The sequence below is a fragment of the Nyctereutes procyonoides genome, unplaced genomic scaffold, assembly GCF_905146905.1.
Source record: "Nyctereutes procyonoides isolate TBG_1078 unplaced genomic scaffold, NYPRO_anot_genome, whole genome shotgun sequence".
In the NCBI taxonomy this organism is placed as follows: Eukaryota; Metazoa; Chordata; class Mammalia; order Carnivora; family Canidae; genus Nyctereutes; species Nyctereutes procyonoides.
In genome coordinates this window covers 10,088,995-10,114,939 of record NW_026575135.1, presented here as the reverse complement: position 1 = coordinate 10,114,939, position 25,945 = coordinate 10,088,995, and the positions used below count along the sequence as shown (strand labels likewise).

At 44.1% G+C, this 25,945-nt stretch overlaps 2 protein-coding genes across 3 annotated transcripts in view; both read right to left on the bottom strand.

Moving 5' to 3' along the window:
* TMEM245 (transmembrane protein 245) overlaps positions 1–9,513 on the bottom strand; it is a 102,630-nt gene extending 93,117 nt beyond the window's left edge. For both annotated transcript variants that reach the window (XM_055302694.1, XM_055302695.1), the window contains exon 1: positions 8,921–9,513. In XM_055302694.1, the coding sequence (XP_055158669.1) occupies positions 8,921–9,493 (573 nt within the window). In that variant the 5' untranslated portion in view covers positions 9,494–9,513. The remainder of the gene's footprint in view (positions 1–8,920) is intronic.
* An 8,932-nt stretch (positions 9,514–18,445) lies between these two features.
* FRRS1L (ferric chelate reductase 1 like) overlaps positions 18,446–25,945 on the bottom strand; it is a 29,501-nt gene continuing 22,001 nt past the window's right edge. Inside the window, exon 5 of the mRNA XM_055302451.1 lies at positions 18,446–24,975. Within this exon, the coding sequence (XP_055158426.1) occupies positions 24,803–24,975 (173 nt within the window). The 3' untranslated portion in view covers positions 18,446–24,802. The remainder of the gene's footprint in view (positions 24,976–25,945) is intronic.

The following is a 25,945-nucleotide window of genomic DNA, read 5'->3' as shown; positions in this document are numbered from 1 at the left end:
GAGATACAAATATAGATGGAGAAACAAACAGTTTAGTTTAGAAAAAAAGAAGGAAAGGGGCACCTGAGTGGCTCAGTCGGTTATGCAACTGCCTTCAGCTCAGGTCTTAATCCCAGAGTCCTGGGATGGAGCCCCATATCGGGCTCGCTGCTCAGTGGGGAGTCTGCTTCTCGCTTTGCCTCTGCCCCCCTTCCCTGCTCAGGCTTGCTTGCTCGCTCTCTCTCTCTCTCTCTCAAATAAATAAGTAAAATCTTTAAAAAAAAAAAAAAAGGAAAGAAAAAAGAAGGAAATATCAAGATTTGATAGCTATCTTCAAATAGCTGCGAAAATGTCTCCTGGAAGAGGCATTTGCCTTAATTCCCTGTGGTCCTGAGAGCAGGAAGGAGTATGTGGGAATTAGGAAGCAACACATTTCAGCTCAACAGGAGGATAAATTTTTCTAACAAACTACAGCTGTCTAAAAATGGAATATTTTATTTAAGCAAAAGCTGTCAAGGATGATAAAACAGGAGAGTCTGCTCTCAGTGAAAAGTTGACCTAGAGGATCACAAAAGGCACATCCTTTCAGATTTTAAGTCTATGATGTTTTTAAACTGATCTCCAATAAGTTTCTGTTTTTTGCCTGGACTTATAAGGATCAGTATCAAATATGGAGAGAGAAAAGAGACTTCATACTTCAGATTTTTTAAGGGAAAATTCATGGTCTAAAGAAAAGCACATATTTTCACCTAGTAAACCTAAAACTCACCAATAACCTCATTTTGGTTTAAAACAACCACTTATTAAGGGCGCCTGGGTGATTCAGTCAGTTATGCACTCAACTCTTGATTTGGGCTCAGGTTATGATCTCAGGGTCATTGGGCTCATGCTGGGTGTGGAGCCTGCTTACAATTCTCTCCCTCTCCTGCTCCCCCACTGCTGCATATGCTCTCTCTCAAAACAGATAGATAGATAGATGATAGATAGAATAACCACTCACTAAATACACTCCCCAATTCCACTCCTAAACTTGGTTTACAGAAGCATTATAGACTGTGCAGATATGAAAATGTTCACTACGACAGTATAAAATATTAAAAAACTAGTAACAATCTAAATGTCATTTTATAAAGGACTCTTTAAATACTGGTACCTCAAAAAACTGGAATAATTATTCAGATTTTCAGGGCATAGCAATACATCTACATTCAATGACAGTATAAATGCATACTGTATGTATAAATTTAAAATGGTGAAAATACACTCACTCGTCAAAATATTTTAAAATATTATCTCTAGATGGTTGGATTTCAGGGGGTAATTTGCATCTTTCTGCTTTTCTTCAAGTACTGAATTTTCTAAGATTATTACCTTTATAAATAGCAAATGTTTTTTTACTTAAAAAAAACCTCTTTTGACCTATGAATTTTTTTCACTATTCTGAAGCATGTCCCCAGAAAAGATTCATAGAATATTAGCTTAAAAAGCACGACCATTTATAAACACTTGAGAATTTTTATTAAACCATTATCATTATACAGATTACTAATGTTTAAAAAATGTTTATCAGCTTATCTAATTCAAAACCTGAGTTACAATAATCTCATAGGAACACTTTATAAAGCCATCTTGAAAAAAAAAAGTTTTTTATACTCTAGTACTATTAAAAAGAGAGAATTTTATCTAGAAGTGCTAACAAAGAAAGGTGTCTGCAATACAATGATAAAGAGCAAGCTGCAAAATTTTATATGTTACCCATTTTTGTTTTATAAAACAAAAACCCTATACTTTATATGTTCACATAAGCATACAAATACATCCAGAAGGCTATTCATCAGTTAACAACAGTAACATCTACACAGTGAGAATGGTGGCAAAGAAATTATTCACTTTATCATAAAGACTTCAGTGCTGCTTAAACTGATTCTTGTATAACAAACATGTTTGACTTGAATCAATTTCTGAAATTGCTAAATATTCTTTAAAATAATTTTACCAAAAATAAAGATTTGTAGTTTTAAATTTCATATGTAATTTTTAGGATGGATTCCGACAAGTGTATCTTTAAAAGTGTTCTTTTTTTTAATTTCTCTGTGTCTCTATGTTTAGCCTCTGAGCGTGCAAGCCTGTTTAAATATGAATTTTCTTCCAGTCATAAATCAATGAACTACAATTTATATATAAAAGGACATACTTTCCCAAATTTATGTTCTTTAAAACAATGTATCCTTTTCAAAATGCACATTCAATACTCTAAAGCACCAATGTGTGATAGATATCATGCCAGATGCCCTGTAAAAACTGCCAATATTTATTTAGCACTACAAATAAACAATTCATTTTCCTTTCATCTGGCTTATTAACCACACACACTTTTCTGATTAAATAAAATATCAAATGCATAAGTAGACTTTGCCTTTTAGACTACTTGCTGTATTTGTCATGTGGGCATTAACCAGAAAAACAATTCTGCTTGCTTCTGCAGGTTTTTGCAAAACAGATTCCTAAGTCTTTTACAGAGAGAATAAAACCACAGATGACATACAATCCCAATTGCACTAATGTACAAATCTCAGTCAGTGGACACTTCAGGTACTTTACCCTCCTTTAAAACAGCTTTATTCTGGTGCACCCACGTGGCCCAGTGGTTGTGTCTGCCTTTGGCTCAGGTCGTGATCCGGGGTCCTGGGATCAAGTCCCGCATACAGCTCACTGCAGGGAGCCTGCTTCTCCCTCTGCCTATGTCTCTGCCTCTCTGTCTCTCTCAAGAATGAATAAATAAAAACTTTAAAACACACACACACAGCCACACACAAAAAATAAATAAAACAGCTTTATTCTAATTTGAAAACTATTCTTTTGTGGTGTGGCAACTTAGAATTAAGAATCTCTTATAATCAGGGGCGTTTAGGTGGCTCAGTCGGTTAAACATCTGCCTTTGGCTCAGGTCATGATCCTAGGGTCCTGGAATCCCCTACAGGCTCCCCGCTCAGTGGAGAGCCTGCTTCTCCCTCTCCTGCTCTCCCCCTGTTTGTGTTCTCTCTGTTGAATGAATAAATAAAATCTTTAAAAAAAAAAGAATCTTTTATAATCAAAGTCTCTGAGAAAGAACCTAAACATCAGAAATATTCCTCCTTACCAATGCCAGGCAAGCAAAAACACATATAGGAAAGGGTTCAGAAGTGGGATGGAGTGCGCCTGGCTGGCTGACTAATGTACACCTCCCAAGAGCCTCTTGGGCAGCACCTACAAGCACTTGGGAACTGCACAAGGAACCTTAGAAATCTTCCAAGCCAACCCCACATTTCACATATCTGGAGTTGAGCAGCTGAGAGAAGAGCCCTAGTCTCTCCAAGGTCACAAAACAAGTTATTGACAGAGTTCAATTTAGAATTTACAGTCTTGGAACACCTGGCTGGCTCAGTCAGAAGAGCATGTGACACTTGATCTCAGGGTTATGAGTTCGAGCCCCAGGTTGGGCATAGAGATCACTTACTTACTTACTTACATACATACATAGAATTTACAGTCTGCTCACCATTCAGCCACTATTCTTTCTTTCTACCTTATACTTCTTTATAAAGTAAAATGAAAACAGTGGGACCAGGGACCATGGAGAAACCAAATCTATCACTACTGCAAAAACTGTAAATGGTTTCCAAATATTCTAACATGTCTGAACTAGGAGAGAGAGGAAGATCAAAACATTCCCAACAAAGAAAAGGGGTGGGGGGGGGGATATAAGCTTTTCAATTTTATCTTGACAACTCCACATCACAGGAAGATGCCAAGGGCCCCAAGGATTGTGTCATATGTGAGCATGATGCAACAGGTAAATTTTTTTTTTTAAGTATTTAGAAATCACTTACTAAGTCCGTACAAAATTCTAATATATTTGAAACTGTTTAAAAGAATTATTCAAACCACAAACAACTGGTCTTTCACTGGTAAGCAGGTCAGAGTGGTAGGAGACTGAAGAAACCCAAAGAGGAGGTGAAGAAGAATTGAACTGGAAAGATAAGCTGGCAACAAAGGAAAATACAGGTACTGAAGCCACTACAAAGAAAAAGTGGACAGGACATGGAAATAGCTGAATAGATAGAAGGATAAAGGAAGAAAAGAGATGACCAAGGTTTCTAGACAACTAGAATCCAAGGGTTTTTGAGGGAAAATGTGTGGTTAGTCCAGTCCTGATATTCTTTTATGTTTTTTCCCAAATAAGTAAAATCAACTTTTATTTTAAAAAGCTAGGGGATCCCTGGGTGGCTCAGCGGTTTAGCACTGCCTTCAGCCCAGGGCCTGATCTTGGAGTCCTGGGATCGAGTCCCACGTCGGGCTCCCTACATGGAGCCTGCTTCTCCCTCTGCCTGTGTCTCTACCTCTCTCTCTGTGTGTCTCGTGAATAAAGTCTTTAAAAAATAAAATAAAATAATAAAAAGTTAAATTAAAACATTTAAACACAATCATGGGGGAAAACTCTTAAAAATCCTTATCAAAGGTTACTTAGAATATTCTGATGATAAAAGGACTTTAACTGCTGATACCTTTTACTAACAGAATAAACAAATCAATCTCTAGATCAACCTCTGCATCAACGAAATTCCTCCCTCCTTCACAGGATAGTTGTAAGAATAAAACAATACTCATGACAACACCTAATCCAGTGCCTGGCACATAACAGATGCTCAAAAGTTGGATTGTAAATGTATGAACTGTCAGCTCTCCAAAATGTGAATTTGCTTTAATTGTGGCTTTTGTTCCTGCCTTTCCCATCTATACCCTCCCTCTTCAGCACAGGCTCAAATATACAAGTTGTCTAGAAAACACGGACTTTTTCCTAAACCAGGCAGCCCTGCTTGGGCTCATAGAACCACACTGATGGTGAACTATGAGATAGAAAAGTTAGAGTCGGCCGCTTGCCTGGTCACATGATGTTCCTTCGCTTCGGGTCAGGGCTTAATCACCACTTTTGGCTGAGAGCTGAGGACTCCCTGTCTCTGCTTCCCGGGTACTCCTCTCCAACTAAAGAGCTGGTTCAAGCCTTTTAAAAATCATTAATTGCTTGACCACCCTAATCCCTGCCTCCTGCCTTGAAATCGATATTGGCCCTAACTTCTCTTCCATTCACCCACAACTAGGGTATTTAAGTAAAATACAAAAATGAGGGTTTCTGGGATACCTAGGTGGCTCAGTGGTTTAGCTCCTGCCTGCGGACCAGGGCATGATCCTGGAATCCCGGGATCAAGTCCCATGTTGAGCTCCCTGCATGGAACCTGCTTCTCCCTCTGCCTGTGTCTCTGCCTCTCTGCCTGAGAGTTTCTCCTCTGCAAAAAGATTTACGAAACTACAAACATTCAGCTACAGATGCTTCTTCACTGGTACCAAACTCCTCCTATTTATTGAGGGTAACTGGCTGAAATGCTCCAGTTTCCACTCATCCTGCTAATTTACCCATGTATCCAACTTCTTACTACAGTATGAAGTTACACTATTCACATGTTAGGGCTTTTATTTTCCAATTTCCTATAGTTCGGTGGATAAGCTAGTTGGCCTTGCCTACAATAACTTACACTAAATTACAGTATCAACAGTCAAAATGTCAGCAGAAACTATGTATATGTCTGCCTCCAACAAGATGGAGTTTCTTGGATAGGAATCAAGTCATAGTGTTTATATTTCTTAACAGCATACAGCAGTCTGCCTTATATGAGGCAGTCAATCAACTGAACTGTGAAACAAGAAATAGCACTGAAGGTACAAATAACAGGGTAAAGGATGCTGAGTGAACTAAGTCAATCGGAGGACAAACATTGTATGTTCTCATTCATTTGGGGAATATAAATAATAGTGAAAGGGAATATAAGGGAAGGGAGAAGAAATGTGTGGGAAATATCAGAAAGGGAGACAGAACATAAAGACTCCTAACTCTGGGAAACGAACTAGGGGTGATGGAAGGGGAGGAGGGCGGGGGGTGGGGGTGAATGGGTGACGGGCACTGAGGGGGGGGCACTTGACAGGATGAGCACTGGGTGTTATTCTGTATGTTGGTAAACTGAACACCAATAAAAAATAAATTTAATATTAAAAAAAATAATAACAGGGTAAAGGAGAAGGGGCATACTCCAGAAAAGCAACCATAGATTTCTTCACATGGTGTGCCTTTGGGACAATCACATTCTCTGTGCCTAAGAAGCCTCTCCTAAAAAGTGGCAGGCGTCTGGCAGTAAAAAGTACATAAACTCCAGGATCACTCCCACCTGGCAATCCAGCAAGCCCTAGGAGTTGAAAGGTCACTCCACATTCCTCCTACCTACCACAAATGAAACAGCCCAGGCCACCTGGAGGCCAAAGCTTGCCTATCTGATCACTTAGCAGTTGCACACATAGGCAGCGTCCCAAAATTGTGAATGTGGCACTCCCCAATATCCTGCTGGCCCATAACTAGTGGGTAATGACATGAGTCTGTCCTTTGCATGAGAATTTGTTCATATATAATTATATACACCTTGAAGACAACGCGTGCATCTTACTCCTTTTAAACCCCTACAGAGGGCAGCCCAGGTGGCTCAGCGGTTTTGCGCCGCCTTCGGCCCAGGGTGTGATCCCGGAGATCTGGGATCGAGTCCCACATCGGGCTCCCTGTGTGAAGCCTGCTTCTCCCTCTGCCTGTGTCTCTGCCTCTCTCTTTCTGTGTGTCTCTCATGAATAAATAAATAAAATCTTTTTAAAAACATAAAATAATAAAATAAAATATAAAATAAAATAAACAAAACAAATAAAATAAAATAAACCCCTACAAAAGGCAGCCCGGGTCCTGATCCTGGACCCAGGATTGAGTCCCATGTCGGGTTCCCTGCGTGGAGCCTGCTTCTCCTTCTGCCTCTCTTTGTGTCTCTCTCTCATAAATAAATAAAATCTTTAAAAAATAAATAAATAAAAATAATAAACCCCTACCAAAGAGGCACCAGGTGGCTCCCTTGGTCTGCCTTTGGCTCAGGTGGTATTCTCAGGGTCCTGGGATGGAGCCCCCTGTCTGGCTCCCCGCTCAGAGGGGAGTCTGCTTCTCCATCTCACTCTCCCTCTGGGCTCGCCCTCTCTCTTTCAGATAAATAAATCTTTAAAAAATAAATAAACCCCTACAAACCCTAGTATCTATTAACACGTTTGATCACCTTTTAATGGAAACTGAGAGGTGGTAATGATAGAGCAAGAGAGAATACAGGAGTTCTGGGATCAATCATGAGTCTACAAATAACCTTGGCGAGTTAAAGCCCTGTCTGACACATACGGGGTATTATTTTGAACTTGATGTCTAAGTGCCCTAACGGCTGACAAAAGTGAGAAATTATTTTTAAATGGTACCGTTTATCAACAAATTAATCTTCTTACCCATTAAATATGCAGCCGTTTTTAAGAGTCTTCAGTTAAACAGTTGGGTATCTAGTCTGAGTTAGAAAATGTGCCACTAGATGGTCTTTGAAATCCCTTCCCGGGGTGCCTGGATGGCTCAGTGGTTGAGCGTCTGCCTTTTGCTCAGGTCACGATCCCGGGGTCCTGGGATCGAGTCCCACGTGGGGCTCCCTGCAGGGAGCCTGCTTCTCCCTCTGCCCGTGTCTCTGCCTCTCTGTGTCTCTCATGAATAAATAAAATCTTTAAAAAAAAAATCCCTTCCCATTGTAAAGCTCCCTAATTTTCTAAGAAAAAGCTCAGGGTGATCCAAGAATCACAAATCTACGTCTCCTTCACCCAGTGTGCTCCAGGAATCCAAGCGGGAGGCGAGGGGCTGTGGTACAGCCTTCCCTCCACAGGTGGTTCCCAAGAAGTAGAGTGCGGCGCGGAGCAGACCTGGGCGCCTCCCACAAACTAAAAGTCACCTGAACTCAGAAGCCGCACGGGCCTTTGAAGCAAGCTTCGTTTTAGGACTCGAGAAACTGGAGCCAAGCCGGGCCTTCTCTGCCACTAACCAGCCCTAGTCTAGTAAGAAGTGAGCTCTCCAACCTGCAGAATGACAGGCTGGACTAAGGTCTGTAAGGTCGGTCCCTCTCTGCCGTCCAGAAAAAGAACCCACAAGGGCACGAAAGATGAAAGACGGCCGGCGCCACCAACCACCCTCCGCCTCCTCTGACCAGGGGCAAGTCCAACCAAGTCCACCTGCCAAGCTGAACTGCGACTCCCAACGTGGGGGACACGACCCCCCAAGGGGGGGGTCTATTATTACGATAGGGGCGGCGGACAGGGGAGGCTCTGCGTGGAAGGAAGCGGGCCACGCGCTCCCCAGGTGCACGGGGAGGAGGGCGCAGGCTTTTCTGACGTTCCCTGCACGGGGGCGGGGGGCGGACAGGGGAGGCTCATGCGTGGAAGGAAGCGGGCCACGCGCTCCCCAGGTGCACGGGGAGGAGGGCGCAGGTTTTTCCGACGGTCTCCGTACCGGGGAGGTGGGGGGGGCGGACAGGGGAGGCTCATGCGTGGAAGGAAGCGGGCCACGCTCCGCAGGTGCACGGGGAGGAGGGCGCAGGCTTTTCCGACGGTCCCTGCACGGGGGGGGGGGGGCGGACAGGGGAGGCTCTGCGTGGAAGGAAGAGGGCCACGCTGCGCAGGTGCACGGGGAGGAGGGCGCAGGCTTTTCTGACGGTCCCTGCACGGGGGGGGGGGGCGGACAGGGGAGGCTCATGCGTGGAAGGAAGCGGGCCACGCGCTCCCCAGGTGCACCGGGAGGAGGGCGCAGGCTTTTCCGACGGTCCCTGCACGGGCGAGTGGTGGGGGGCGAACGGGGAGGCTCTGCTTGGAAGGAAGCGGGCCACGCTGCGCAGGTGCACGGGGAGGAGGGCGCAGGCTTTTCCGACGGTCCCCGCACCGGGGAGGCGGCGCCGCGGGCCGGCACCCCCGGGAGCTACGCGGGGTGCAGCGGGGTGCAGCGGGGCCCGGGCCGCCGCTTACTCACCCACAGGCTGCTGAAGTAGTCCAGCCCGCGGCAGATGAGCGCGCCGGCGTAGGCCAGCAGCACCTGCACGCCCAGGTAGCTGCCCAGGCTGTAGAGGCCGTAGAGGAGCGGGCCGCCGGCGCCCAGCAGCAGCAGCAGGCGGCGGCGGCGCAGCGCCTGCTCGCCCAGGGCCTCGACGCCGTAGTCGGCGAAGCAGAGCGGCAGCAGCAGCGCGGCCAGCACGATGGGCGTGTGCGCGCGGTGCAGGCGCTGCAGCCAGTGGCGGCCCAGGCGCGTCAGGGAGCTCTTGAAGGGGTGCAGGAAGGTGCCGCACAGCACGGCCCAGAGCAGCGGCCGCAGGAAGGCCTCCAGGATGAAGTAGACGAGCACGGCGGCGCCGCAGCACAGGCACACGAACAGCACGGCCCCCGTGTTGTAGAAGGCCTGCTTGATGGGCTTGTCGAAGCGCAGCGCCAGCGCCGGCGTCCTCGGGGGCTCCCCGCCGCCGCCGCCGCCCGGGCGCGGGACCCGGGGCGCCCGGCCCGGGGAGCCCCTCGGACTGGGCGCCTCTGCGGGGCCGGCGCCGTCGGCCATAGCGCCCCAGCTGCGGCCGCCGAGAGGCGGTGCCGGGAAGCGGAGCGGGAGGCCCGGGAGCGAGGCCAGGCGCGCGGCGCGCGGCATTGTGGACGTCGTAGTTCCCCGCTGCGCACCGAGCGCGCACGAGACCCACCGGGAACTACAACTCCCAGAAAGTGGGGACAGCGCTCCCTCGCCCATTGGTTCCCGCGGAGCCAGGGAACAGGGTTCGGGGCTCAACATCTTCCAAGATGCGGGGCGGGGCGGGGCGGGTCAAGACGTCCCTTCGCCCGTGGGGTAAGCTCAACTTTTCAGGAGGCGGAATTCCCAAAGGGGCGCACTGCGTTCGTAGACTGGGACTCCAGGCTGTGCCTCGGGACCCCGGGGCGGGGGTAGGGGCGTACTTACGAAAGACGGATCCCCGCATTCGGGTCTATTTGATTTCTTTGATAGAAGCAAAGGGTTCGCTCCGGTGCAGGGCTTTAAGTAGCGGTTGCCAGATCGCTGACCCTGTTCCAAGTGGCTCGTTCGTTGAATCCTTAGAACAACGCCCTGCAGAGAACATGATGTCATTCCCACTTTACAAAAAGGAAAAAAAAAAAAAAAGGAAACTGAGGCACGGAGAAGTTAAGCACCTTGCCAAGGTTGGCGAGGTCACGCAGCTCCTGAGTGCAAAGGCATGCTTCAAACCCCGAGTCTGGGGATCCCTGGGTGGCTCAGCGGTTTGAGCGTCTGCCTTCGGCCCAGGGCGTGACCCTGGAGACCCGGGATCGAGTCCCACATCGGGCTCCCTGCGTGGAGCCTGCTTCTCCCTCTGCCTGTGTCTCTGCCTCTCTCTCTCTCGCTCTCTCTCTCTCATGAATAAATAAATAAAAACCCAAAAAAAAAAACACCTCCAAATCTAGCTCCTAAATCTATCGTCTTACCCACTATACTAATTGGTTTGACAAGTGATCTTTGGCATGTTTTTCAAAGCTCCTTGGTGGACTGTAAAGTAAGGTTACTGTTGACATTGGGGTAGGCGTCACGTGGGAGCCATCTAAACTTCTAAAAGAGCTCTAGATCAGAGTCTCAAACTGCCACTGTTTCTTTTTTAAGGCCTGGGGGTCAGGTTAATTAAGCTCCCAACCCTGATTTCCCCCTCTGTCACGTGGAAATGATAATAACAGAAGCTCCTATCTCAGGAGAGAAAAAGAGGAAGCTCTAGGGCAGTGCGAATTGCTCCTGTTTATGTTGGAAAGGTCCTGGGACCCAAGCCTACTACTCACACCTCAAACAGCATTTTTATTAAAAGAAGACAAAAGGAAGGAAAAGAAGAAAAGGAAGGAGCAGGACGGAAGGAAGGGTGGGAGGGAGGGAGGGCAAGAAAGGAAAAGGAAAGAAAGAAAGAGCCCCAAGGATGTGGAGTCTGCCTGAGATTCTCTCTCCCTCTCAGTGTGCCCCTCCTCCCACTCCCACAGTGTTTTTTCTCTCTCAAACAAATCTTTAAAAAGAGAAACAGAAAGGGGGAAAAAGAAAAGGAAGCAGGCAAGCTTTACTAAGTAATATGTGACTGCTTTGAAACCCTGCAGGTTATCCCTTTTCTGTTTTCAGTAAGTTTTCATATAATTTAAACTTAGTTTTTGCTTCTCTTCTAAAGTAGCCAGGACAAGTATCATTATCCTCAGTTTTCAGATGAAGAAATTGTTGATTACTAAGGCTGGGAGACAAAGGGATTCAGGAAATAAAATATAATTCCTTTCCATCTTGTTTTTCTAGGTTTCAGGTCACAGCTCTTGTTTTTCAAGTGGTCTTTGGACTTTAACTCTGTAAATATATCGCTTCAGTTGTCTTACATTTTGGTTTGCTTCTCTACTTTGTCCAGTGCTGCTGAGATTGTATTTCCATCATGGCCACATTTGCTTTCAATGCCCATTTTACACCGATTCCAAGCTCCTATTTATATCACAACAAGGCCTCAGCCTCCCTCCCAAAAAGTCCTCAGTAATGAGTGGGGAATCCCAAAGAGGGTGCCTAACATATACTTAGAGACATGAGTCAACCACCAACCACCCTACATCCACCCCGCTGCCCACACAGCTCACTGCCTCCAGTTCCTGTCAGAGGATTGGCAGTGCCTATGTCACTATTCCCAGAACCTAACTTCTAAACCTCAGAGTGCCAAAGAGCTGGGTTCCACTCAGAGGTAGGGAGGAAGTCCTCCACCCTGATTTGCCTGCCCTGTGCCCCTTTGTGACTCACGCCCTAAACCAGGCCACTTGTGCTCAATGTATTGTACCTCTTCTCATAAAGAGTTCTTTCTGTGTCTGGCCTTCTCTACTCTAGTCACAGGGGCTCAAAACCAATCCAAAAAAAAAAAAAAAAAACAGCATCAGTGAGGTAACAGAGACCAAGCATCCCCTGTCTTCCTCCAACCAAAGACTCAGTTGTCTTCCTCTAGTTACAAAAAAAGAAAAACAAAACCCCCCCAAAAAAACCCCAAACCTCCCCAACAACTCCGTTTTGCGTAACTAAAGCCTTTACAAACAGAAACTGACTTAGGTATGCATTGGACTTGGTTGGAGGTGGGGGATGGGGGCAGCAATAAGGTTGCCTAACCTGTGTTCTGGCTCCCACTCAGCAAACCAAAAATTCCCTGTCACGGTGTTCTGCTTCCAAGTCTCAGCAAAAAGCAAAATTGCCAAACATTTCAAAACTGTTCTAATGGCCAAAGCAAGAGAACTGACAAGTCTCAGGATGCCTGGGTGGCTCAGCAGTTGAGCGTCTGCCCTTGGCTCAGGTGATCCTGGGGTTCTGGGATCGAGTCCTACATCGAGCTCCCTGCATGGGGCCTGCTTCTCCCTCTGCCTGTGTCTCTGCCTCTCTCTCTGTTTCTCTATGAATAAATAAATAAAAAATCGTAAAAAAAAAAAAAAAAGAACTGACAAGTTTCCAATAGAATTCCTAGTGAAGAATGAAATTCTAATAGAAATGATGGCTGATGCACTGGAAACTAGACTAACATTTGTATGGCCTAATTTAAGGCTGGGTTCCCACAGCATCTTGCTCACCACGCTATACTGGTCCCTACCACGCTGTGCTCAAGGTCAGTGCTTTATATGGGTTTGCTTCATCCCTGTGTCCCCGGCACCAGACACAGCATGTGACATTCACAGTACAGAGCAGAAGCTCAATGTTTGCTGAGCAAGTGAATGAATGGGTGATCGCCTTTCAAAAAGCCTGTTTGTACTTCCTGTCCGAAATGTTACTGGAACAGTAAGAATGCTTCTGCCAGGCATTCCTGTGGTTGAGAGTTACTGAGATGGAGAACCCACAAACTAAATTTGAGTACACACGGTCCATTCAATTCTCTAGTTCACAGGACATGTGCTTTTTAAGCTTCGCCTCCAAAATGCAAGGGTACTTGAGCTTTGTTCACCTCACATAGCAACTCACCCCGACCACCCCAGGCAAGAACGGCCTCCACGGTCATCCAGGATCCCAGTGGAGGTAAAAATGGGCTCAGGAGTGGATCAAGCGGACCCTAGGACCACACTGCCTTTGGCTTTCCAGTTGCACGAACCATCAATTCCCTAATCACAAAAGCCAGTTTTAGTTGGGTTTTACATTTCCTGCAACAGAAAGCTTTCTGGCAGATAAAATGATGATACCTACATTATGGGTTGCTGTGAGGATTTTCAAAGTAAGAGTGTGTCTAAAGCAGCAGCATAGTGCCTGGGATATGGTGAAAACCTGATAGGGGACCCTGGGTGACTCGATGGCTGGATGTCTTGAAGCCAGAGGCAGCTCTTAAACAACAATTAATGTCCGAAGTCACCCCCCACCCCCCACTCCCCCCCCACACACTTACCCAAGGTATCAAGATAAAAGCCCCAGAGGGAGGCCTGGGTGCCTCAGTGGTTGAGCATCTGCCTTTGGCTCAGGGCATGACCCCGCGGTCCTGGGATTGAGTCCCACATCAGGCTCCCTGCAGGTAGCCTGCTTCTCCCTCTGCCTGTGTCTCTGCTTCTCTGTGCGTCTCTCACGAATAAATAAAATCTTAAAAAAAAAAAGATAAAAGCCCCAGAGATAAAGCAAATACAGGCAGGAGAGGATTGTCCTGGGCATTGTATCTTAGAGCTCTCCAAGTGTCTCTAAAAAGTTACTGAGTTGTGCTAAGGACCTGCTTTGTACAAAATCCAGTGCTTACAATAGAGTCCGTATCAAAGACAAAGGAAACAAAAGAGATAAACCAAAAAAACAGACTCTTTTAACTGGAGAAAACAGATGGTTACCAAGGGGTGGTAGGTGGGGGGGATAGGGGAGATAGGTAAAGGAGATGGAAGAGTATACCTATTTTGAGGAGCACTGAGTTATATACAGAATTGTTGAATCACTATAGTGTACGCTAATTTAACACTGTATGTTAACTATACTGGAATAAAGATAAAAAATAAGCAAAATAAAACAAGAAACCATGGAGTGTGTATGTCATGTATAAAGTGACAAGTATGTACAGTGAAGGAGGAAAGATCATGTGAAAAAGTAATCAGACATGCATTCAAATTCCAAATAGGAGTTACCACTTTTCTTTGCTAAGTCCAATACAGACACTGCTGATCAACCGCTAATCTCTTTCTCCCTGTGCCTAGACATAGCCTCCAAATCCTCAGTGGAACATTCTAGGAAACCACTATCAACCGATTAAACTTATTTGTCTTCCCTACTGTAACTAACCATGGGGCATCTGATACTAGGTGAAACCGGCAAACTAAAAAGGTAGATAACTGGTGTAGAAGAAGGGTTTAAGGAAGTGAATTAGTGTGTATGTGAGAAATTACTGAGAGTTTTGTTTTTTTTTTAATCTGAATGGCTGAAGGACAAATATTGCAAACAAGTCTGCAACCATCAGGTCTTGCCTGACTCCCTAACTGCTCCCCCTTCCCTCTCCTCATCCCACGCTGGAACACATGACCCCACGTGGGGTCACTGAATGGAGTGTAGGCTTTCCTGTCCTTCCGGGCTGTGACATCCAGCTTCAGCTAACCTTCCATGCTGTGTCAACAAAGACAATTTCACTAGTTAATGAAAAGATGACTGAAGAGATGATTAAATGGATTCAATCAACTCAACTGAGACCCATGTACCCAGGAGAGAGCCAGGTGAATAAAAAGCAATTTGGTCAGTCCTTTTGGGAACACACACACACACACACACACACACACACACACACACACTTTTTAAAAGTCTGCAACAGTGAGGTGCCTGTGATGGCTCAGTCGGTTAAGCGTCTGCCTTGGACTCAGTTCATGATCTTGAGGTGCTGGGATACAGCCCTGAGACCAGCTCCCTGCTCAGCAGTCGACTTCTCTCTCTCCCTCTGCTCCTCTCCCTGCTTGTGCTCTCTCTCTCTCTTTCAAATAAAAATAATTAAAAAAAAAAAATCTTAAAAAAAAAAAGAAAAAAAGTGCAACCAAGACAGCCCAGCCCCCTCTTCCTCTTCTAAGGTGGGAAGAAGGGTGAATTTTGTGATTAGCAGTTCTGTGCTGAAAGTCAGGGTGCCTATCCAGAAAGTAGCTGGACTTAAGCGTCCCTAGTTGATAGCTATGCATCTTCACAGGAGAGATCTACATTTTATCTGGAATGGCTGAGGTTGAGAGTTCCAGATCAGAATTGGGAATTCTGAGCCTGCCCCTTCCTTGGCTCTACTCCCAACAATATACCCAAACTAAGGCTGAGGCCACCCAATGTATAAACACACCCACCCTTCTGGGTAAATCAGAATAAGACTGAAAACCAGAAGATGCTGGATGCATTTCAAATTGGCCAGACTAATCCCTCTTTATTTATAAATAAACTATTTGTGTTTGGGAATCAAGTCTTGCTGGGTTTGAATCCTAAGTGCCACTTGTTTATATGCTCTTGGCACCACACGGTGATGTCACTGAAGCCTCTGGGTGGTCTCTCCTACCATCTCTGCCCTCCTGCTCCAGTCAGTTCTCTACATTGCAGGCAGTGCAGCTTTTCTCAGGTACAATCTGATCCTTTCAAAATCTCCTTACCCAGGACGCCTGGGGGGCTCAGCGGTTGAGCATCTGCCTTTGGCTCAGGGCATGATCCCTGAGTCCTGGGATGAGGTCCCACATAGGGCTCCCTGCAGGAAGCCTGCTTCTCCCTCCGCTTATGTCTCTGCCTCTCTCTCTCTCTCTTTCTCTCTCTGTCTCTCATGAATAAATAAAATCTTAAAACAAAACAAAACAAAATACCTCCTTACCCCCTAGGAAGAGTCCAAGCTCCTTACGCTGACTTCCAAGGTATTCTGTGAACAGGCCACACTCACCCTCACTTCTCCCCATCTCTGCCTTGTCTTTTATCCTCCAGCACTGTGATGGAAAGAAGAATGGCCACGTCCTAATCCCTACGACCTATCAAGCGTGCTACCTTAGGTACTAAAAGGCACCTGGCACCTAAAAGATTTTGAGATGGGTGATTATCCTGGGTTTCATGGGTGGGGCCTAAATTTAATCTTAAGTATCTTTAAAAAAAAAGATTTTATTTATTCGTGAGAGACACACACAGAGAGAGAGAGAGAGAGAGAGAGAGGCAGAGACACAGGCAGAGGGAGAAGCAGGCTCCATGCAGGGAGCCCGATGTGGGACTTGATCCAGGGTCTCCAGGATCACACCCTGGGCCGAAGGCAGTGCTAAACTGCTGAGCCACCCAGGCTGCCCCTTAAGTATCTTTATCAGAGGGAGGGGAGAGATCAGGCTACAGAAGAGGAGCAGCAATCTGACCAAGGATGTAGAGAAATTGGAGTGGTGAGGCCAGATGCCAAGGAATGCCCACAGGTACCTGAAGCTGGAAGAGGCAGGGAGGATCCTCGCCCCTGGAGCTCCCAGAAGAAATCAGCCCTCCCGACATCTTGATTTCAGCACCATAAGATTCAGTTCAGACTTCTGGCCTCCAGAATTCAAAGAGAACACATTTTTGTTATTTTAAGCCACTGAATTTATGGGAATTTGCTACAGCAGCAATGGGAAACCTCATATAACCTTGTCAAATGGCAGTGGTCCTGGACACACCTGCTGGTTTTTCTTCTGGGGTTGTTCTCCTCTTTCTTGGTTCTCCATACCTTTCACCTGCTTTACTCCTTCCTTTCTTCCTTAAGGCTCAGCTTCAGGATCACTGCCTGCTCCACTGGTTGCCCCAGGCTGGGGGAGGGTCCCTCCTCCCTATCTGCACCACACCTGAGTATTTCCTTAGCACTGCAGTCACCAAAAGGTCTTATCATGGTGTTTATGTGTCTGCCTCCCCAGCAGGCTGTGAGCCTCGTAGGGGCAAAAATCAAAAGCTGTTCTTCCTTTAGTCCTCTTTGTTCAGTGTCTAGCACAGGAATTGGTACATAAGAATCCTCAGTATAGGGATGCCTGGGTGGCTCAGCCGTTGAGCATCTACCTTCAGCTCAGGGCGTGATCCCAGGGTCCCGGGATCAAGTCCCACGTCGGGCTCCCTGTAGGGAGCCTGCTCCTCCCTCTGCCTGTGTCTCTGCCTGTGTCTCTGCCTTTCTGTCTCTCTCTGTGTGTCTCATGAATAAATAAATAAAATCTTAAAAAGAAAAAGAATCCTCAGTATATGTTGAATGAATGAATGAACAAGTGGGTAAAGCTTCTTGACCTCCCGGCTTCAGGTGATTTTCACATCCACTATACTTCAGCTGTCTCTTCTTACAGCTTGTCCCCTGGCCCTTGTACCTAGGACTGAGCCCAAAAAAGATTCCAACTCAGCCATCAGCCAGGTTCAGGTCTAACAGCTGAGCTAGCCACTGAGGATCCTGCCAAACAAATGCCAGAGGGAACACTTAAAAAACCAAGAAATAGGGATCCCTGGGTGGCGCAGTGGTTTGGCGCCTGCCTTTGGCCCAGGGCGCGATCCTGGAGACCCGAGATCGAATCCCACGTTGGGCTCCCGGTGCATGGAGCCTGCTTCTCCCTCTGCCTGTGTCTCTGCCTCTCTCTCTCTCTCTCTCTGTCCTCTCTCTGTGTGTGACTATCATAAATAAAAAATAAAAAAAAACAAGAAATAACAAAATACTTGTTTTCACGGGGGTGGGAGGTTGGGGGGCGTTGAGGATTAGAGCCTATAACATAGAATGTGATAATGCCTGATTCTTTCCTAACCTGACATTCCTTGACCTTCTCAGTCTAGCCCTGGTAGTACTGAAGCTCAGCTGCTACATTCTGCAAGTCCCACAGCTCCCTCATGATCATGAGGCTCTACTACTAAACCCTATTTTTTTTTTCTTAAGGATTTTATTTATTCACGAGAGACACAGAAAGAGGCAGAGACACAGGCAGAGGGAGAAGCAGGCTCCTCTTGGGAGCTTGCTTGAGTAGAAGACAGATAGATGCTCAACCGCTGAGCCACCCAGGCATCTTTATTCTTTTTTTTTTTTTTTAAATCTTTATTTTTTTTAATTTTTATTTATTTATGATAGAGAGAGAGAGAGAGAGACATAGGCAGAGGGAGAAGCAGGCTCCATGCACCGGGAGCCTGACGTGGGATTCGATCCCGGGTCTCCAGGATCGCACCCTGGGCCAAAGGCAGGCGCTAAACCGCTGCGCCACCCAGGGATCCCATCTTTAACTATTCTTAACATAAAATATGATTTAGCTTCCATTAAGATTCATAACCGAGATCATGAGTTATGAGCTAATGATGTGCTACTAACCAATTAAGATTGTATACTTTAAATGGGATTATAGGCCTCCATTACTTTTTGATAAAGGTATTAAGCTGAAGCTATAAATACAATTTCATTTTGCAAGCTGTTTCTCTACGAGGACTTTTATCTGACTACTGCAACATGATTTTCCTCTTTGTCAGACAAGACAGGCCATCATCTTCTCCAAGGTCTGTAAACTCAGGAAGACTACTAATAAAAGCACATAAAAACAAACAACAGAAAACCAAAAATGGACCAGAGCAAAGCAATAAGGAATTATAAACTAACTTTAATTATATCAACAGGAAGAAGTTCAAACCATGTTGAGAATTTATATTTTAAAGTTTTAACCTAACTCATATATATTCTAACTATAACATAATCCTCTAAAGATAAAAGTATCTGAGATGGCAAATGGACAGAACAATCGTTTAGGTAGCATCTAGGAATATTGCTACAATTACTTTACATAAATAGAAATCCATGTCTTTATTAGTAAGGTATCACATCTTAGAGTAAAAATTCACATAGGTCAGGCTTATAAATATACATAAATCTCAAAATCAATTTCAAGTGAACATTAGGTACACAATTATTATAAAACAAATATAACCCATCAGTGTCTATTTAAAGGCAGTTTTTACAAAATAGTATCTTGTAGACAGTCTCAAAAAAGTATATTAATACTCCTGGAGCCAGATTGTTCCAGCATATCAGCGTGTCTGCGGGAATAAGGCATGTGGAGAAGCTGCATTCATTCTTCCAGGTGAACACTGTACGTGATGAAATGGTAACTACTCTGGTGACCTGGGTGAATGCCACAACCACCGCCAACACCCCGTCACTAGAGAGTCACTTACCCTCCAGAAGGATGGAACTGAACAGCTATTTGCCTAATAACAAATGTGGGAGTAAGGGGGCTGAAAACAGTGAAGCATCAGTACATTTTAAGTGAAAAATCTCAAAAAGCTTGATGATTCACTTCAATATTCAGTCTCCAGACGTATTTAAAATCACACTAGCATAGCCACTATTTTTGTGAAAAGGAACTTAGACTTAGGTTGTTTATTAAATATAAAAGCAAAGAAGTCCAACTTGAAACTAAATAACTGAATATCTGAATAAGGAATCTAAATACAAATTATGTGTAGGTTGTATCAACATGCCATTTACTTAATTAACATTAGCCTTAGCTTCTTAACTAAAAGTATAGACAAGTCAAACTCAACAGTGATACTTTATACGTTCTTAACCATTCACATAATGCAGAGTGGAGGCGGCAAGGCTTAATAAAGGAATCCTTTCTACAAACTAAATTCCTAAAAACTCAAGGGTAGTGTTGCCTATAATATGCACAATGTGGTATCTCTTGGGTTTTAGAGTATTCAAGAGATCAGTAAGAGGAACAATCCTGACAAAGACCTTCACACGGGCATGGCATGTATCTATAGGCGTTTATGTACAAACACACACAGACCTCATCATGTATGTACAAATATATATATATACACACACACACTCAGAATAATCAAACTGTCCACTAAACATAACCGGTTCTGTTTAGAGAACAAGTATATACACTACAATTATATACAACAAAGTATATACATCTCAGCATCTGGCCTAGTGAAGGGGTTCTCAAACATTTTTCACTAGAACACACGAGAGAGATGCCATAGTCACGTGTGTAAAACTCTCCCCTGGGTGTAACAGATTTAGATAGTGCTTAAAAAGAAATCTACAGGGAAATTAATTACTCTGAAACATTGTAATCCCCACCATGAAGAGCAATTCACCAGTAAGAGTCATTCATGATTGCCACAGCTTAGAGAAATTAAAACTGCTGCTTACTCGTTTCTGAATTTACTGCAACAGAGTTGAGCAGCTGAAACAGAGACCACAAAGCCTGAAATCTTTATCATCTGGCCCTTTACAGAAAAAGTTTGTGGACCCCAGGCTAGGGCGAAGAATGACACACAACCTCAGTGGTAACATCTTGGAAGCACAAAACCCAGAATCTGGACAGTAAATTTAATTACAGAAGTTGTAGTAAAAACCGCCTGGGATGAAAAATCCATCCCTGACCTGTCCGAACTTTCTGATTTGACAAAAGTCAATTTAAAAATCATTGAATATTAAAAAAAAAAAATCACTGAATATGGCTCCTGCATTTTGTCTGAAATAATGGTCATAAATTCAACTTTGAGACTACAGTGGAACTATAAAAGGGCTCTGGGTTCCAAAAGAGAAGACCTGGGGTTTTAGGCAAATCACTTCTAAAACATTAAGGCAAATACACTCTTCCAGGATTGTCCAATCTGTGTATTAAAGACAAAAACAAAAAACAAAAACCTATTAAAAGCACTAACATGCCTAATAAAGATTTTAAATGTTTTTGAGAAGAAAGTTTAAGAAAAATGTACCTCTTTCCCCAAACAGAACTACAAAAGTCCTCCTATTTATTGTGAATCAGTAAAGGGGGGGGGGGGGGGAAGCACCTACCTAATTTAAATGTGGATAGTGGATTCCATTTAATAAACACACTAATGAGTGTGGATAAAGACACAAATATGTATGAAATCTTTTCACCTTCCTAGGCCTCAGCTGCCTTCTTGTAAAACTAGTGCATTAGGTTAAATGATCTCTAAAGTTCTTACCAGCACTGGTCATTTTTTTTTCCAGCACTGGTCATTTATGCCAAATGACTAGCCCCAGTTTCTTCATCTGTAAAATTGGCTTAACAAAACAATCTATATCCTATGGGTATTGTGAGGATTAAATGGGTTAATCCCCATAAAGTGCTTAGAACAGCACTAAATACATTTAGCTGTTATTATGGTTCTACTCTGGCACTTTATATATTAAAAAAACAAACTGGCCACTGGCCATCAGGGAAATACAAATCAAAACCACAATGAGATACCACCTCACACCAGTGAGAATGGGGAAAATTAACAAAGCAGGAAACCACAAATGTTGAGAGGATGTGGAGAAAAGGGGCACCCTCCTGCACTGTTGGTGGGAATGTGAACTGGTGCAGCCACTCTGGAAAACTGTGTGGAGGTTCCTCAAAGAGTTAAAAATAGACCTGCCCTACGACCCAGCAATTGCACTGCTGGGGATTTACCCCAAAGACACAGATGCAGTGAAACGCCAGGACACCTGCACCCCGATGTTTCTAGCAGCCATATCCACAATAGCCAAACTGTGGAAGGAGCCTCGGTGCCCATCGAAAGATGAATGGATAAAGAAGATGTGGTTTATGTATACAATGGAATACTACTCAGCCATTAGAGACGACAAATACCCACCATTTGAATTGACGTGGATGGAACTGGAGGGTATTATGCTGAGTGAAATAAGTCAATCGGAGAAGGACAAACATTATATGGTCTCATTCATTTGGGGAATATAAAAAATAGTGAAAGGGAATAAAGGGGAAAGGAGAAAAAAATGAGTGGGAAATATCAGAAAGGGAGACAGAACATGAAGACTCCTAACTCTGGGAAAGGAACTAAGGGTGGTGGAAGGGGAGGTGGGTGGGGGTGGGGGTGACAGGCACTGAGGGGGGCACTTGATGGGATGAGCACTGGGTGCTATTCTATATGTTGGCAAATTGAACACCAATAAAAAATAAATTTATAAAATCAACCAATCAATAAATAATAAAAAAATTAAAAAACCATAAAACATTGGTTAGGCATCTCCCCTATGACAATTACTATGGAAATTGAGAATACAGAGATAAAACAGAAATTTACTCTCAGTTAGGTAAGAATAAATGAAACTGAAGTCTACAGAATTTTAATTTCAGTGTGCCTATAAACTAACGATCCTCTGAAATGACAGTCAAATGCTGTTCTGCATCCCTGCTCTGTTAATTCTTATTTGCGAAGAATAATTATTGTTAAAAGTATCAATTAAGGTTCACCGCAGGGCAAAACAGCATTGGTATTCACTGACTCTCTGTGTTTCAAAGGTTCAATGTTTGCTAAAGAAATGGTTTATGGTTTGATCACAGGTGAAAATAGAAAAATGCCGGGGATCCCTGGGTGGCGCAGCGGTTTGGCGCCTGCCTTTGGCCCAGGGCGCGATCCTGGAGGCCTGGGATCGAATCCCACGTCGGGCTCCCGGTGCATGGAGCCTGCTTCTCCCTCTGCCTGTGTTTCTGCCCCCCTCTCTCTCTCTCTCTCTCTCTGTGACTATATAAATTAAAAAAAAAAATTAAAAAAAAAAAGAAATGAAAAATGCCAGCCAGGCTGGCACTGTATATGAAATACAAGCCTCTGAACCACACAAAGTTGCTGCAAGAGTACAGCTTCACTTACTTCTTCTGTCCAACCAAGTGTTTGCTGAGTGCCTAGAGTGTCTGTTAAGATGAGCAACAAGAAAAGGTCCCTGCATTAGGGAGCTAGCAAGGGAGCGCAAGCAAGGGATTGCAGGAAAGTGTGGTGAACGACAGGATGGGTAAGCCCAGCGTGCTGTGGGAGCATGTGGTGGGGACCCCAACCTATCTAGTCCAGGAGATTGGAAGAAATATAGAAGCTGTGAGCTGAAAGAGTTTAGCAAGCACCAGAAGTGGAAGAGTCTGGACACAGGCAACACCATGAGGGGTGACTTGAAAGCAACTGTCTTGCCGGGACATTGCAAGTGAGCAACGGTAGCAAAAGATGATTTTGGAGGTAATCAAAATGGATTTCATTTTACCCTAATGGCAATTAGAAGTCAGAGAAAGTTCTAAGTACAAATATGCAAGACTGGTTATGGATGTGGAAATAATTCGTGAAATAATTGGCTTGACTTGAAATGTAAGCAGAGGGAAAATCCGTTAATGTACTCCTTCCCTGCCTGCTATAGAGGCTAGCCCGGCTCTCTTTAGTCTTAACCTATTTATAGCTGAAATACTATATACATAAGAGAGTGACGTATAAAAATATTTGCCTTCTTATTTACACAGTGGGTGCCTGCATACTCTGTATCCCCACTACTGAACAACCACTATAGTTCAGAAGGTATGCACAGGCCACCCTCAGCGGGGATGGGAGGGCTTAGCTCCAAGGCCATGGCAAGGAGGTGGAGCCACACACTGGAGCCAGATGACCTGAGTTTGAATCCTACCCAGTTCTTTTGCTCACTTAATGTCATTTAAACTCTCCCCATCTCCAATGAGGATTATTTCTCCCTACATCACTTGGTAGACTGTGTGTCATAGAAGCTCAACGCTTTCTTTGTTTTTGTACAGTTCCAGAATTTGAAAGCTTTCCCCTCAGGCAGACTTTCACCCTGCCGTGAATTCCAAAGATGGCTTTAGAAATCAGTCTTCATTCTTGTTTAATCACAAAATCCACAAAATTGGAGCCAGGTCTAAAGCAAGAAAGGGGGCAAGCCAGAGGACTGCAAAACTCTACAATGGAAATCCATCAGCAACTCAAAGACACCCCATAGACTCTTTTCCTGTGAATGGGCTGTTAGCACAGATATTTAGAACAAAGGAACATTTGGGCTCCTTTGAAAAAAGGGAATGCACTAAGTCAAGGCTTTATGATAAGTTCTGCTAACTGCTGGTCCAGTTTACAAGTCTGAACTTGTTGAGTGGAAACTCTAGGTGAATTCACTCTAGGGGTCATCTCCCATTTTCTGATTTAAAAAAGAAATTTCATCTATAAAAAGTTTCTACTTCAAATCCCCACAATCTCCAAAAATGTTGTTTTTCAAAATGCCTTAAATTTTCTATTAAGATGATTTGCCTATTATAAAACATAGTTAACCATGTTCCATGATCTCGACTCTGACAACAGAATTAGCTATAACCACAGATGAATCACGTAACTTATAAAATACAGTAATAGAAGAGTCCAAATTCTAACCACTATGAATGCTCTTATTTTTTAATCATTAATTAATATCATTAATATAGTTTTACGTCGTCAAGAACACTCACAGTTCTGTTTCTGACCTTTCCAAACAGCAGTAACAAATATTTTCTCATAACTACTAAGGAGAAATTTCAAGTAAATACGAATGATTATCTTATCATTGTAATCTTTCCCATTCTCCCCCATCAGCTGTGTAAACATCCAAACACACTCAGGGAAATTGAAAACTTCTCCTTAAAAGGCTGATTGTGAACTAGGGCCATCCAGTGAAGTGCTCTTTAGTAATGCTTCAAGTAACTCTCCTGAGCTGTAGTTGGAAGAGTAAAGGTTGTTGAGAATCCCTATGCCTTGCTCTTTCTCTACCTTGCTACATGTTACCGGACCAAGTAGCCAAGGCCACATGGCGTGTGGGTCACCAAAAAAAGACAGCTTTCCTTGACCTCAAATCCCATTAAGATGGCACTAATAATTTTCATCAAGCCAACTCAGAGATGTTATGAAGCTCAAATAAGAAAACACATTTGAAAGTGCTTAGAAAAATTTTTAAGTACTTTCCAAAAGTATGGGATCAATATTAAACAATCCTCTTTGATTAGAAAAGCAGCTTGCTCTTTCTTCCAAAAAAACTGAAATCATAGCAGTCTTTTTTTTTTAAATAAGAAAAGCTAAAATTATACTGCATATTCTTTAAAAATATATTTATACTAAAGACTTTCTAATCCGTTTAACATGTTGGCTTTGTAGCTGTGGTTAAGGGGTTCCCATCAATAAGTAGAAGGTCAGGGCAACAATGAGAAGCAAACAAAACGGAGAGGAGAAGGTTTGATAGGCAGCTGATGGCATAAAAATATCTTCATACTTGTAAATACTGACAACACGCTCCGAAGTCGGTGGTGAGTCTATGTCGTGTCGGGTGATAGAGCCTTCAAGGAAAGAAGGAAGAGGACAGTTAAAAAAAAAAAAAAAGATATAAAATGTTGTATGCAAACAAGAGAAAGACTAGACAAGTCTTTAGCATCAAATACATAAGTAGAAATTATAAAGATCTGGAATCAGGAATTAGAGCTAATCATCAGAATTCTCCATAACTGTATATACATAGAAATACAGGGCAGCCTGGGTGGCTCAGCGGTTTAGCGCAACCTTCAGCCCAGGGCGTGATCCTGGAGACCCGGAATCCAGTCCCACACGTCGGGCTCCCTGCATGGAGCCTGCTTCTCCCTCTGCCTGTGTCTCTGCCTCTCTCTCTCTCAATCTGTGACTCTCATTAATAAGTAAATAAATAAAATATTTTTAAAAATACAAAAGAACATCGAAATTACCTAAATATACCTCCAAAGACTGGCTCTCATGAATCCACACTCCCACTACCTGAACAATAGTGCTGTTCTCTCCATTTCACCCCACTTTGTTGCTGCTCAGTATTGTATGAATGCCTACTTTCAAGGTCTCTAACGAGTTTTATCCTACTCCTACGATCAGGAAAACTGTATGTTGATTTCAAACAGCAAGAGCTACTAGTTTTATTCCCCTCAAATATGCCTTTTATATACGGATCATCAACATTTCTGATGACGCTATGCTTGCTTAAAGATGGCAGGCTCTGTCACTGGCTGTGGTAGATGAAGTGGTGGCCTGCCCAGGTCAGATCAGAGAGTGTGTGGGTGTGCTCTGTGTGCATCTGTAGGTCTGAGAGTCAGAATGAGGTGGAATGGTACAGAGGGTAGGAGGGTTAAGATACCAAACAAGTGTTTGGACTAGAGACATTTTTATAAGCTGGTTAGATATGTAAAGAGAAAAAGGCTGTGTAGGTGGGGTGCATAATAAGTGCACCCCATTCATAGTGCTTGACCTCCTGAATAAGCCACGTGGAACTTGGCTTAAGGAGACTAC